Genomic DNA, 15,978 nt, shown 5'->3' with positions numbered 1-15,978 from the left:
CACTTAGAGTGGTTGCTTTTATTCTCTCCCTTAGTTTTGAATCTTAAATATTTGTTGGAATGAGATGTTGTTGGGTTTTTTTTAATTATTGAAGTCAATTTATTTTTCTTTTTAATTAAAGTCATTAAATATAGTCTAAGTGATGCTTTATGTTGAGTTTGCTTGCTGCATTTATTTAAAATTAGTGTTGGATTTAAATATATGTTCAAGTAGTATGTTAGGTTAATTTATTATTGGAGGACTTTTGTCTATGTTAGCTTAGTTAATTTATTTGTTTAATTGTATGTTAGTTATTCTCCTGTTTATACTCGTTATGTTCTTATTTTAGGTTTTAATTTGTTTCAATTTCATCACGAAATTTCAAAGCCCCTAAAATTTCGAATCTGAACTATGTTTAGTAAAATTTGTTTTCTTATTTTCTTTACCTATTTCGCGCTAGTTTAAAACTAATCTGCATTCTCCATGGAGACAATTTGACTTATTTGGGCTAATTATTATATGATGTAACTCTTATACTTGGAATAACCTTATTGGTACTTATTTTTAGAAGTGAGTCACCATTTATTCGATTATATCGGTTAATAGTTCTCATTAATAGAAAATTTTGATTAATTTGATTAATTACCTGTCAACGGCCCTTTCATCACCCCTACGCGACAAGGCCTAATTAAAAATGAAAAACGGAGTGGATAAGCATTAGGAAAACCGATATGCTGGCCTAATGCTAGCGTGGGCATTCCAACTTGGCGAGCACGGCGTGGGCTTCCAGGAGTACCAAAACCGAGCGCCAATCATTTTCCTGACTGTTGGTCAGAAGGAGACGATCCGACGCACTCCCCCACCCCTCCCCTTATAGTCGCCTACCAACAGCCGCCGCCCTCGGCGGTCTGTTTCTGCTGCGGACGCGTGTGGGCCCCTCTCCTCCCGCAAGGCAGCGGTGAATGCCCAGCTACCACGCTGTAGCTCTTCTTTGCAAGCATCTACAAGCTCTCTCTCTCTCTCTCTCTCTCTCTCTCTTCTGCTGGCGAGCGTCGATGATGAAGTCGTCGTCTACTCCCTCTTCCATCTCTTTGTTGTCGATGGTCCTCATATTACTTTTGATCGCAACAAATACAACAACTGCGGCCAGTGGCGCCACTAATGTCTCTGCAAATGGGGTAATTCGCGTCAAGAACAAATTCGCAGGGCGTGAGCGGTCCCTTGATGCCCTAAAGGCTCACGACAGTCGCCGCCAGCTTCGATTTCTCGGCGGAGTCGATCTGCCCTTGGGCGGCTCTGGCCGTCCTGACGCTGTCGGGTTCACTCTTTGTTCCTTTTTTTTTTTTTTTTCGTTTATTTGTTTTTTTGATTGTTTGGTTTGGTTCTATTTGTGGTTGCGGTTCTCTTCGTTACTAACGGATGCATGTGCATGTGGCGTTGAATTTAATGCGTTCACCATTTCATTTTCTGTTCTTTATAGGATTTGACATGACTAAATTCCTGTTGTCATATATGAATATATGTTTATGAGTTAGTTTTAGTTTACATGCTTTCCCTGTCATCTGTTCAAAGCAGGGTTTCTGGTACAATGAATTGGGGCCCTACTGCCCTAGAATTCAAAAACGAGGCTTGAACTTCGATTCTAAGGTGTGGTCTATACGAATGAACATGGTTATGTAAATGAATATTTATTCCACCAATCCCCAATTCTTTCCCCACCCTGCCACCTCTCCGAAAGAAAAAAGAAAAAAAATTGCAGTAGAAGCTATAACTTTGGAGTCAATTCTTTTGTGTTCATATCTGGTATTATGTTCATATTTCCACATGTCCAACTTGTGCTTCCTCTGCCTCACGAGTCTCTTTGTATGTGTAGATGTGCACATATTTATCTAGCTATTTATTTATTTATTTATTTCAATGTGGTTTAGTCTGTACTTTGCTAAAATTGGGATTGGAACGCCTTCAAACAACTACTATGTGCAAGTAGATACGGGAAGTGACATTATCTGGGTTAATTGCATTCAGTGCAGCGATTGCCCCAAGAAAGGCTCCCTCGGGGTACCCCTTTCCTTTATCCATGCCTTTAGTACTTCCGAAACTACTCAATTGAAATATGCAACACTGCATTTCTGTATAATGCTTTTTTAACATGTGCTCTTCTGGTAGATTGAACTGACACTATACAATCTGGAGGACTCGCTTACTGGAAAATTGGTAACTTGTGATGAAGATTTTTGCTCCCAAGTAAATGGAGGACCAATATCTGGTTGCACAGCTAATATGTCCTGCCCATATAATGAGATGTATGAAGATGGGAGCTCTACTGCTGGGTACCTTGTGCAGGATGTTGTGCAATACAACTCAGTGTCCGGAGATCTTGAAACTACATCAGCAAATGGGAGCATTATATTTGGGTGAGTCAAATTCTTGACCTCCTGTTGTGGTAATTCGATATTATGTATATTATGTGTTGTGTTTCATGTAGAGGTAGAGAAAGGGACAATTGATGTAACAACACAAAACTATGACACTCCCTCACTTTCAATTTATAATAAGGAAATGCCTTGGACTTAAATATGTACTACCTTTTCCCGTATGCTCTTCAAAACTCCTCATGAAGCTAGGGCATATATATCATATGTTCCTAGCTTATTACAAATACGTTTAACCTTCTGGAGCCTTTGTGAATAAAATAGTGACTTAACCCTTTAACTTCACATTTGGTGACATGTTCTTCGAGAAGTTTCTATCTAACAAAGTGGCAATCAACTTCAATATGCTTTGTTCTCTTGTGATACATTGGATTCCAAGAATTTCAGACATTAGTCTCATTGTTGCATATTAGCACCATGGGACAATCAACTTGACACAAAAGCTCAAGCTACTAGGCCTTGAGCCGAACCTTATATACAAGCCACTCATTCTCCACTCAGATTTTCCATCTAGAGCAACCTCACAAGTAAAATTTCTCAAAAAATTTGCCCCTTCCTTGTGAGTTTCAACTACTCCCCCTTGATTTGAAGTCATTGTTGATCACTTGATGTCACAACCAACCAAGAGATATTACTCAACCATAGGAAAGGCAGGGAACTTGGGGAGTGTGCTCATCTAGGAAATGAACATCTATATCTACAATTCCTCTTCCATGGGTCTAATTCTATTAGATAAACATGCATGAAGACTCGAGCCCAACTTGAATCATTGGCTCTAATCTATTCATAATCAATTGCCACTCTCTACCTTGCTGTTGGTGCTTGTCACTTTGAATTATGAGATGAAGTCTACTAGCATTTTGCCTTTATGCCTTCATGGCTATTCACAGCTGTCGAACTCATTGAGCTCCACCGACCACTTCTTTTGTCTACCTAAATCAGGAGGCTCCTAGAAGAACTCTAGGGGCTGATCGGTTAGCATTATGATGGCAGGGGGTTGGAAGTAAGGCCTGAGCTTTCAAGTTGATAACACCAGCATGTAACTCATCTTCTTTGTTTTGGAGTAATGATCCTCTAGCCCGTTTAATGTCTTGCTAGAATAATAGACATGCTCTGCTTCTTATCTACTTCTCGTACCCTAATTGAGTGGGCTGAAATAGATAAATAGGGGAATATCTTGCCCCCTTTTTTGGTCTCCTTGAGAAGGGTTTCTTTTTTTTGTTTTTGGGGGGGGGGGGGGGGGGGAGGGGGGCCTGGGGGGAGAGCGTGTGTGTGTGTTCCCCACGTAGTTTTGAGGTTCTTAAATGATATGACATTTTCACTTTTCAGGATGCAAAGAAGGGCAAATAACGTAGAGATGAATAGGCTTAGAGACAATCCATCTTGTTAATTTGTGTACCTCACACATAGACTTGAGGTTTCATCTCTATTAGAGGCTGGATCTTTATGGGAGTAGTCTCTATCCTTAATTGTCCAAGACTCCAAGGAACTTCCTAAATGGCACCCCAATGTATGTTTGGTGGGGTTTAGCTTCATGTTGTACCTCCACAGCTTCTTCAGGTTGATCTGCGTAGATGCTTTTGACAAACTTGTCATTGGCAGAAACCTCCATATTCTACCTATTCGTTGCTTGATTACTTTTTTGACGAGTCTTTCATAGGTCACTTGGTGTAAACTGTCAACCATCGGTCTACAACCAAGAAATATTATTCTATTGTGGTTTTGTTTATTCTTTTTCTCGACATATCCTTTTCCACTTCTGTTTCTTGTCAAAAAGTGAGTATTGCTGTGGATCGTGCATGTAGTCCTATAGTGAAAAGTTGATGAGACTATATATGTGCGTGTGTGTGTATATATATATATATATTGTGATTAGCAAAGAAATTTTATTAGAGAGGGCATAATGTACAAGAAGTATAAAGCCAAAAAGAAAATAGGGAGAATAAAATCCAGTGGTATAAAACAAAAAAGAAAACAGGGAGAGTAAAATCCTCCCCTTACATCAAACTTGAATACTTACAAGTTTCACATCAGAACAATATCAATGCAAGAGAGTCAACCAGTCCCCCTGTATGTCTTTCAAAGAGATGTAGCGAAAAAAACCATTTGCTAACACCCACAATGATGAAAGATAAGTCACTCTGCTCCAAAGCAAGTTATTAGTCATAGCCACTCCTTTGAAAATTCTCGCATTCCTTTCCATCCAAGCACACCAGATTATAGCCATAATAGGAACCGCCATAAACCTTTCCTATCCTTTCCTTTACCAAAGCCTCTAAACATGATGGAGCAAAACATTTGCTCCTTCAATGTGGACAGACACACCCAGATCTCACCAAATATACCAAATATTTTGAAGACCTAATCACAGTGATAGGTCTCTCCTCTGTATAATGTGTGCAAGCTTTTTGGAATTGCAGGAGAACTTGGTATGCCCTTCTTTGGCAGGTGAATTTTGTGCTATTTCTTTTGCAGGCTTTGCTAGGAGGAAGGAGAAGACAGTCTTATGGAAGTGCGGTATACTTGTAGTTTTATGGGGGTTATGGTTGGAGCATAATGTTAGGGTATTCACTGGGAAAAAAATTAAATTGGGCGTTGGTTTGGGATAAAATTTAGTATTTGGCCTCACTATGGTGCGCTAGATTGAGATTTTTCGGAGGAATTGTTAGAGATTGGAGAATCCTATTGGCATGTTGATCTTTTCTTTTGTGGAATTTATTAGTTATTCTTTTCTGGATTGTTCCAGGCCTTTCTTGGGAGATGTCTCATTCCCCATCTTGTAAATTCTCTTCGTATTCATGAAATCTTCTTTTGCTATCCAAAAAAAAAAAAAAATGTAAGACCTAGTCACAATGATAGGTCTCTCCCCCAATTTATAATTTATTTGGAAGGCCAAAGCTCCCCTGAAGATTAAGGCTGAATCTGCTATACAAATAATCTGTTGCAAATTAGGAGACCTTTGAAGGCCTTATCTCCAGATGTTTGTGTACTTTGTTATCTGAATTATGAGTCAGTTCGTCGTTTGTTCTTACACTGTATTTTGCTTGGAGCAACTGGAATAATTTATTTGGCATGTTGGGAGAAGCCTTGGTTTGTCCACGATGGGTGGAATGTTGGCTATCTCCTTTGAGAGCTTCAGAAGAAGAAAGGATAGGGCTGCTCTATGGAAGTGTGGAATATTTTCAGTGCTGTGGGGTTTGTGGTTGGATCACAATGCATAGTTTTTTTCAGGGGTAAAATTGAATAGGCAGCTGATTTGGGGGAAGAGTTGTTATTTGGTTTCTTTATGGTTTGTTGTCTCTGGATGCTTTCAGGGAGCAAGCTTTTTAGAAATTCAGCGAGATTGGAGGAACTTTGCTCTGATATTATATGTTATATATATATTTGTGTTTTTAGTTTCTTTTTCTGAATTTTTTCACAATTTTGATGGGAGATGTCTTATTCTCCTCTTCGTAAATTCTTCTCTTTCTAATGAAATCTCTTCTTTTGCTATATAAAAAAAAATAATGTGTGCCAAGTACATGACAATGACAATATTATCCTTACTAACTAACACTTACTAACACAACCAAAAAGGTCTTAAATTTCGATTTTGACTAAAATTTCAAAGCTTCAAAAGTACAGAAATTTCAATGGAAAATTTGATTTCAATATATATTTCAATTTTAGAAAATGATTGAAACTAGCAGCGAAGCATGGAGTTTTTTATGAAACTTTACAAATGGTTAATAGACATAATAACGCAAGTTCTAGAACTAATATATATAAGTTAAATACATTAATTACAGGTATGTTGAGTATGAGGCGTAGTGGATGTAGTAAAATATTCATATTAAACATTAAGTTAATATAAATGAAATTCATAAATCAATTAAGCATTATTTATTATACAAATAAAGATTATTTATACATAAATGGTTAAATAAAATGTTGTTGGCAATATTAATGTTTAATTTTTCACATAATTTCAAAATCCCTTGTAATAACCTTTGGTTTCAATGAAAAAAAGAAGAAGATAAATTTCACTTTTCATTTAAAATATTTATTTGAATTCCAAGAAACTTTCGTGTTATAGTTAAAATTTCGAAAAGTTTTGTTGGAGTTCTGAGATTTCAATAAATTTTGCATGATCCATTGAAATTTCAATGGAAATTTTGCCATTGAGGGTGATGGAAAATGGAAATTTTGACAAAAAACATATAGTAGTAATGCGAAATAGCTAAGGTAACCGGTAACACTTTCCCCTAAGTTGGAGCATAGATATCATATGCTCCCAACTTGTTTAATCAAGAAAATGGCTCACAACACTTTCAATGAAAGATATATGGGGATGAGTGACTGTGAGATAGTTCAACCTTCCAACAAGGCTCTTTAAGGGTTAGCTAACAAATCATCCATATGATTTTCTGTTAAGATTTATGGATGTCTTGATAGGTTTCGATATCAATAGCATGGTCTCAACGAAAAAGTCCAGAGCATACTTCCTATATGCCAAAACAGTCCCCTGAGATTTGGATACTTCTACACCAAATAACAATTTCAATGGCCCTAAATCCTTGGTTTGAAATTAAATTTGTAGAAAATGCTGAAGGTGCTGGATACCTCGCTAATCATCATCAATAATCCTAGTACCATCCTCGATCATCATCATCAATAATCTCAATAAAATCCACACACAATGGGCAAAAAAGAAGTATGATGACAAAATAAAGAGTGATCTACAGTGCAATGCTGAAGACCAAACTCAAGTACTATGGCACTTAATCGATCAAACCATGCTTTGGGAAATTGCTTTGGACCATACACTTGAGCCAACATACTAATTTTGACCCCCTATTTGAGCAATAAACACTGGTGGTTGCTCCATATAGACCTCCTCCTATCATTATGTAGGAAGACATTCTTCACATCTAACTGATGTGGAGGCTAATAAGGCGTGGTGACAAAGGAGATGAATTAATTAGTTGAGGCAAGTTTGGTGATTGGGGAGAATGAGCTACAATAATCTGAATCGTACACTTGAGTATATCTCTTAGCAACATGGTGGGCTTTCAAACAAGCCTAAGGAACCATATGAGTTGACCTTCACCGTATGCACCCGGCGACAATCACCTGCAGACATATCATGAGGTAGATGTACCAATTCCCAAGCATTATTATCCTATAACGCATGCAACCATTGTAGTCCTTCCCCTAGAATGGGATAGGGCTTCAAAAACAAATTTAGGAAGAGCAATAGAACACATAGTACTAACAAAATAGTATTATGAGAGTGATAAGAAATCATAGCTAACTGAATTAAAGATTGTATGGTGGGTACAATTGCATTTACCTTTTTGAACAGTAATAGAAAGACCAACAACATAAGATAGATGAGGACTCAAATTGAATGAATATATTGGAGGATTGGGCAAATGTAATTGATCTGGATCCGACTCGGTAGAAGAAGGGACTTATCAAGACTCAAGGATTTAGAATAGTATGGTCTAGTCTTAAAGAAGGTGACATTAGCACGGACAAACAATAGATGTAAAGTATGGTTGTAACATCGATATCTCCTTTGAGTACAAGTGCTTAGAAAAATATAGCTGATAGCATGAAGATCCAACTTATCCATTCTTGTACTTAACTACCGTAGAAAGCACACAACCAAATATATGAGGGGAAGTGAGAAGAAAGGAGCCTTTAGGAATATAATGAAATATGGTATTTTAGCACCAAGGACATAGTAGCATTTTATCATTGAGAAACCATGCAAGCGAACATGACATCACTCCAAAATCCTTTCAGGAAATTCACTTGAGACAATAGGGTATGGTTGACTTTGAGAATATGTCTATTTTTCTCCTCTGCAACTCCATTTTGTTGTGGAACATTTGCACAACATTACTGATGGATCATACAAGAGTCATTCATATCGGTGTTGAATTGGGTATTGAAGTACTCCTTGGCATTATCACTATGAGGTATCTTGACTACTACATCAAACTAAGTCCTTATTTGAGAACACAAGGCACAAAACATACTAAACAACTCAAATTTTCATAAAATACAACCAAGTTATCCTAGAGCAGTCATCGACCAATGTAACGAAGTATTGGAACCCCAACTATGACCTGACACGACTAGGACCCCAAACCTTTGAATAAACTAACATTGTAACATGAAACTTGGGAAGCAAAGGGAACATGATGGTGCTTTCCCAATTGACAATACTAGCACTCAAGGTTAGACACAAAACTCAAAGTAGGAACTAGCTATTTTAACATGTCCAATGAAGGATGACCAACTCGAGATTGGATTTGAAGTGTGTAGCATTAGCATCGTAGACAACTTAAGGAGAGAGCGACTCAAAGTTAGGGGTGTACACGGTTCGGTTCGGTTCGGTTATTACCAAAACCGTCAACCGAACCGAACCTATCGGTTTTTAAAACTACTGAACCGCAATCGAACCGTATACCGTCGGTTTAAAACCAAACCAAACCGTTTATTTTACGGTTCGGTTCGGTTAATTCGGTTTTATCAAATTTTAAACAAACAAAATAAAATCGTAATTAAATAAAGACAAGTCAGGCCACGGCCAACTGGGCCACGACTTTGATTGAAAAGCCCAGCACGGAAGTGAATAAGTAGATCCAACTTCAATAAATAGGGTGAGGAAAATTTTTTCTTCCCATTTCCAATCGATGTGGGACGGCCAGAGCACCAAGATAATGTGGGCGTGACCGTGAGCGACTGGCTTGGGCGACGGGCATAAGCGTGGGCATTGCTGTGTGCCTGTGTGTGAGCGTGGGCATTGCTGTGTGGAGATGTGGGAGTTGCTGTGTCCAGTGTGCCTGTGTGTGTCTGTGTGAGCGTGAGTGTGGGCGTTGCTGTGTGTGTCTGTGTGAGCGTGAGCGTGGGCGACTGGGCGTTGCTGTGTGTGACTGTGTCGGCGTGGAGATGTGGGATGGGCGTTGGCGACTGGCGTGGGCGGTGGGCGTGAGCATCGGAGACTCGGAGAGCATGGTAGTCGGCACTGTGCAGTGTGCGGTGGGCGTGAGCATCGTGGAGATGTGGGCGTTGGCGACTGGCGTGGGCGGTGGGCGTGAGCGTCGCTGGTGTGGGCGTAAGTGTCGGAGACTTGGAGGGCATGGCCGTCGGCACTCGGCTGTCGGCACTGTGCAGTGTGCAGGTTACCAGGAGGCAGGAGATGGAGAAGATGATGCCTAGCGCCTGCTGTGGACCTGTGGTAGTAGCATTGTAGCACTGTAGCAAGCTGGTGGTTCGGTTCTTCCCAAGCACTCATCCCACATGGCCAAAATGGGAAGTTTTGGTTCTCATTCTCCTTTATAAAATCCTTCCCCACTCCTTCGGAAAGTATTAGTCAATAATTTAAATTAAAAAATTAATATAGGTATAATTTTTTTTTCATGTACTTGTAATCAAAGTTCCCATAGATAATTATTTTAAAATTATAATCGGTTTTCGGTTTTTACGGTTCGGTTTTTGAGTGAAACCAAAACCGAAACCAAAAATCTATTTTTTATATATACAAAACTGAAACCGATTACCGAAACCGAAAAACCGAACCAAAGCTTCAAACGGTTCGGTTTCGGTCCGGTTCTCGGTTTTTCGGTAAATTTTGTACACCCCTACTCAAAGTAGTACAGTCCACTAGCCTAATTCTTGTACCAATTGTCTTGAGATCCTGAATAACAACAAAAGCAGAAAAGAAGGCTATAGAACAATTTAGCTACTTCATAATTGTTTGAGGTTATATATGTGTTTTAGTATTATTATTATTGAGTGTGTTAGTATGTTAATTAGTGAGAGTTAGTAAGGGTATTATTTTCATTAGAATGTATTTAATTTGTATTATAAATAGAGGAAGAGACCTATCTTCAAGTTAGATCTTTCATTTTAATCAAATCTTAACATGGTCTCAGAGCGTGATTCAATGTAAACCCTATTCCCCTCAGCTGTTGTCGAAAAACACCATTCCCGCGACTGTCCTTTCCAGGTCCACCTCCATCTCATATTATTCCACAAAACCAACCATACACCCATAAATAGACCCCCTCGACAACCCACCCCACAAAACACCATTGCTGGAGGACACCCCATGAGCCCCCATGTGTCAGCCAAATTCCGGTAGGGCAGACCCCATGCGCCGGCGCATGAGTGAAGTTTCGGCCATTTTTTTTTTCTTCTGCCATGCTCTAATTCCTTCTTTAGGCTATATTATCTAGCTGTTAGGCCAGTTTTTTGCTAAAAAATTGAACCTTTTTCGACCATGCACTTGCAGTATTCCATTAATTTCTGTAAGGGTTTGTGAAGGCTTCTTTGTGAGTTCTTTGGGGATGTGGAGTATTGTATGTTCAGTTGTGAGGCTGTGGCAGTGCTATATCCGTCGGCGAGTTGTTCACCTCGTTCGTGGTTGTGTTGGTGCTTCACTTGTGATTGTCTCGATTATTGATTGCTCTTCTTGTTTTTGGCATGGTTGCTGATTTTTGAGTGCTGTGGCAGTGCTATATCCGTCAGCGAGTCACCTCGTTCGTCGTTGTGTTGGTGCTTCACATAGTTTGTGATTGTCCTGATTTTTGATTGTTCTTCTTTTTTTTGGCATGGTTGCTAATTTGTGAGTGTTGGGATGGAATCTATGAATCCCAAAAATTTGTTTCCTACATCGCTGCCACAAATAACGACTCAAAAGTTGGATGGAAAGAACTATGTTCAATGGTCTAAAGCTGTTCGGATTTATTTCATGGGATAATGGGAATCTTATCACTTGCTCCAATTTGATTCTTCTGATGAGAAGAGAAAAGACGTGTGGGTTTAGGAAGATGCCTTGATTGTTTTCCTTTTATGGAATATGATGGAGCCAGAAATTGCACGGATGTGTATGCATCTAGATACGTGCAAGGAGATTTGGAGAGATGAAGCATATTCATGAGGAGCTTAACGTCGTGCAACCTATAACTGTTGACGTTCGTGAGATGTAGAAGCAGAGGGAGCAGATGACAGTTATTTGTGTTCTAGCGTTTGAGACCTAAGTTTGAGGCAGTTCGATCCGAGATACTCAGTAGTGCCCAGCTGCCATCATTTGCCGATGTTTATTCACATGTGGCCGATGCAACCACCACTAACTTCACACCTTTGGGGGCAGCCAATGCAGCCTCCACCGACTTCTCACCTTGGGGTCGAGTTGGGGGCAACATACTATATGTATGTTAGAGGAAGAGTATTTCAAGTTCCAACAGTATCAAGCGTCACAACAAGCTTCTCTTCTCATTGCATCTCTTGCCCAAACAGGTAATCACACAATATGCCTTTCATTTAGTACTTCTCGTCCTAGTCCTTTGGTCACAAACTCCGCTACCATTGATCATATCATAGGTATAAATAGCTTTTTCTCCACTCTTCAATATCCTCCAAATTTACCTTATGTTACTCTTGCTGATGGATCCACTACTGCAGTCAAGGGAATTGGGACTATAAATCCCACTTCTTTTATTTCTCTTCCTTCGGTTTTATATATTCCCAAATTTCCTTTCAATCTTATGTCTGTTGGCAAAATTACTAAATATATGAATTGTTCAGTGACGTTCTTCCTTGATTTTGTGGTTATTCAGGATTTGAAGATGATGAAGACAATTGGGGGAGGGCATGATGCTAGTGGACTCTTATCACTTTGAGTCGCTATCTTCTTCTACTACCTGCACTGCTGCTGCCACACATTTCCAAATTTATTGTCATTTTGGTCATCCTTCATTGGAAAAGTTAAAATGTCTTGTTCTTAGTTTGAGTTTTGTGTCTAGTCTCGATTGTGAGTCTTGTTAGTTGGGAAAGCACCATCGTGTTCCTTTCATTTCCTGAGTCAATAAATGGGCTGCAAGCCCTTTTATGTTTGTTGTCATCCGACTATTTAGAAAGGTGCTAAGCTATGTAACAATATGTGATTGTAGCTCAATTTTCCCTTGGCTAATCTTCATCCCAGGAAAATCAATTGTTTCGACACCAATAATCATTTTCTTTTCTGACAACATAATTCCGTAGTGCTCCACCATATCTGTGAATAGATTCAGAAGCTTAGCATATGATGTCGTGTCCTTTGAAATTAGGAGGATATCATCAATATAGATCAGGGCATGATGAAGTATGAGCCGGTAGATCTTGATCATTGCCTTTTGGAATATGGACGGGGCCGCTTTGAGCCCAAATGGCCTAACAGTTTATTGGTAGTGGAAATTAGGTATGCGGAAGGCCGTCTTGGGCTTGTCATGTGGATTCACATGGACTCCCAATTGCCAAAAGCCCGATTTTAAGTCAGATTTTGAAAAAAAATTGGGCCTCCGATAATTGTGAAAATAAGCTGATCTTAATTGGGTCCTAGTAGGGTTGTGTCCAAGTTGGGTTTCTGTTACTTTGTAACCTTTGTGGATGATTGTTCATGAATGACTTGGTTATATTTAATAAAAGATCGTTATGACTTATTTCATGTATTTTGTGTCTTTTGTTATGAAATAAAGACTCAATTTGGTTTGCTAGGTCGAATACTTTGAAGTGATAATCGTAAAGAATTCACTACTTATATGACTTGGTTTGGTAGTTTTCATCAATCATCCTGTGCTCACACTCCTTAACAAAATGGGGTTGCAGAGTTGAAAAGTAGATTCACCTTTATTTTTTCTTCCTCCTCGTATATTTGGGTGTGTCCTTTGTTCATCGACCAACTCTTGAGCTGGACAAGTTGGATCCTTATGCTATAAAATGTGTCATTCTGGGCTCTCATATACTCAAAAGGGATATTGTTGTTATAGTCTTGTGCTGCATCGCTTCTTTGTTTCTCCCATTGTTACCTTCTTTGAGTCTACACCTTACTACACCTAGTCACTGAGCGCTTTTGAGCTCAATGAGTCTCTTCCTTTGCCTCATCTTCTAGATTCTACATTGCTGTCCTTTCCCAACCAACCATCTGAGTCTCTATGTAGTTCCAATCCTTCTCTCGTATTGATCATCCTAATTTGCAGGTGTATTCATGACGGTTGTTCTAAGGAAGAGAGTCTTCTCTAGCTTCTATTATCACCCCTTTGGTTTCCTCGTTTTATGATCATACTTCCCATGATGTTGATCCTCGTATTGTTGTTCAGGAAAGGTATTCACACAAGTACTCAACAACCATTTCCAACTATTTTTCTTATGACTTTTATCACCCTCCTATTATTGTTTTGTTACTGTTCTATCATAAGTATCATCTACTAACCTTCCTAAATCTGTTTTAGAAGCCTTAGCCTATTCTGCGTGGAGGGATGCTATGGTTGAAGATATGAATGCTTTACATGACAATGGTACTTGGGACTTGGAATCTCTTCCTTCTGACAAGTATGTGGTTGGTTGTCATTGGGTTTACACTGTGAAAGTGAACCCTGATGATTTTGTGGCTCATCTGAAGGTCCGCCTTATTGCTAAGGGATACTCAGGTGTATGGTCTGGATTATTCTAATACTTTTTCTCTGAGTGCCAAACTTACATCAAAATGTCTATTCATCTCCTTGGCTACTACTTTTCACTGGCCTCTACATCAGCTAGATGTGAAAAATTCCTTCTTGTGCAGTGACCTTGAGGAGGAGGTTTATATGGAGCAACCTTCTGGTTTGTTGCTAAAGGGGAGTTAGGCTTAGTGTGTTGGCTCAAAAAGGCTTTATATGGTTTAAAACAGTATCCCAAAGCATGGTTTGGTCGTTTCATTGCTGTAGTACTTGAGTTTGGTCTTCTACGACGTGCTGTGGATCATTCCGTGTTTTATTGTCGTACTTCAGTGGGTAGGATCTTCTTGTTGTTTATGTGGATGATATTGTTATAACAGGAGATGATGATAAAGGTATTCAGAGTCTCAAACTTTTTATACAGACTAAGTTTCAGACCAAATATTTGGGACCGTTGAAATACTTCTTGGGTATAGAAGTATCTAGATCTTGTATTGGAACTTTTGTGTCACAGGAAGTATGTTCTTGATCCGTTGGATGAAATTGGCTTGTTGGAATCTAAATCGGTTGATATACCCATGGATCCTAATAGCAAGTTAATGTCGGATATAGGTGATTTGCTACCTAATCCTGGATAGTATTGGAGACTTGTTGGAAAGTTAAATTATCTCATAATTATTGCGGCTGGATATATCTTTTGCGACATGTGTCTTGAGTCAATTTTTAGATTCTTCGAGGACAAGTCATTTGGACGTAATAATCCGCATCTTGAGATATCTCAAAGGTGCACCTAGGAGAGATATTTTATATCATGATCAAGGTCACACTTATATCCATGGATATATAGATGCAGATTGGGCTGGATCACCTTCCAATCAGAGATCCACCACCGGGTACTACATCTTGGTTGGTGGTAATTTGGTTTCTTGTAAGAGTAAGAAACAAATTGCGGTGACAAGGTCAAGTGCTAAATCAGAATATAGGGCTATGGCTTACACTACTTGTGAACTTGTCCGGTTGAAGAACATGTTGGAAGAATTGAGTTTTTTGCATGGCCTATGAAGTTGATTTGTGATAATCAAGTTGCTCTTCATATTGCCTCCAACCCAGTTTTCATGAGCAGACAAAGCACATTGAAGTTGATTGCCACTTTGTTCGGGAGAAACTTGTGCAGAAGCTCATTACAACCGCCTATTTGAAGTCGGACATGCAGCTTGCTGATTTGTTTACCAAATCGTTAGGGGGCGCTCATGTTAAATTTATTTGTAACAAGGTAGGAACATATGACATTTATGCTCTAGCTTGAGGGGGAGTGTTAGGAGTATATTAGTATATATGCCTTTTAGTATTATTATTATTGAGTGTGTTAGTATGTTAATTAGTGAGAGTTAGTAAGGGTATTATTGTCATTAGAATGTATTTAATTTGTATTATAAATAGAGGAAGAAACCTATCTTCAATTTAGGTCATTCATTTTAATCGAATCTTAACAGTAATCTTACCAATTGACGTGAGATTGAAGGGGAATTAGAAATGCATAAAATAGAAGAAAGAGAGAAAAAGGGAGTATGCTTTACTATTTCTATCCCTTACTATACTGGCGGACCCATCAACAAGGGTAACTCAAGGTAGATTTTTAGAATATTGGAGGGAAGAAAAGAATTTGGTTATGCTTGTCGTATGGTCAGTGACGGCAAAATCAATAACCCAAGGACTTAAGGGAGAGATACCAGATGATATGCAGATGGTAGGATTGCCATGAATGGGTAAAAACAAACTGGCATACCATTACAACAGCTCCAAGAAAAATAACACACAACCCTAATGGTACCAAACAGCCATTAACAAAGTGCCACAAGTGAATGATCAAAAAGGTTGGATATTTGAACAGAAGACATGACCAACAACCTGATATTATGGAGTATGGAAGTATTCAAGGCATACAGGAAGAAATTGGAGCAAACACAATGCTTAACAAGTTCTCATAGACCATTGGAGAAAGAGGAACAGAAGAGCCTTTGAAGGTGTAATCTTTCCATTCAGGCTGTCGTGTACCATTGGATTGCTATTAGCTCTAGCTGGCTTTTTGGAATCTGGGC

At 39.0% G+C, this 15,978-nt stretch overlaps 1 protein-coding gene across 1 annotated transcript in view; it reads left to right on the top strand.

Moving 5' to 3' along the window:
- Window positions 1-698: 698 nt before the first annotated feature.
- The window catches only part of LOC131152415 (aspartic proteinase 36), a 45,383-nt gene continuing 30,103 nt past the window's right edge, over window positions 699-15,978 (top strand). The window contains exons 1-3 of the mRNA XM_058104281.1: window positions 699-1,297; window positions 1,908-2,037; window positions 2,146-2,393. Coding sequence (XP_057960264.1) covers window positions 942-1,297; window positions 1,908-2,037; window positions 2,146-2,393 — 734 coding nt within the window. The 5' untranslated portion in view covers window positions 699-941. The remainder of the gene's footprint in view (window positions 1,298-1,907; window positions 2,038-2,145; window positions 2,394-15,978) is intronic.

The sequence above is a fragment of the Malania oleifera genome, chromosome 3 (assembly GCF_029873635.1).
Source record: "Malania oleifera isolate guangnan ecotype guangnan chromosome 3, ASM2987363v1, whole genome shotgun sequence".
Classification (NCBI taxonomy): Eukaryota; Viridiplantae; Streptophyta; class Magnoliopsida; order Santalales; family Ximeniaceae; genus Malania; species Malania oleifera.
This window is presented reverse-complemented; position numbering and strand designations above follow the sequence as displayed.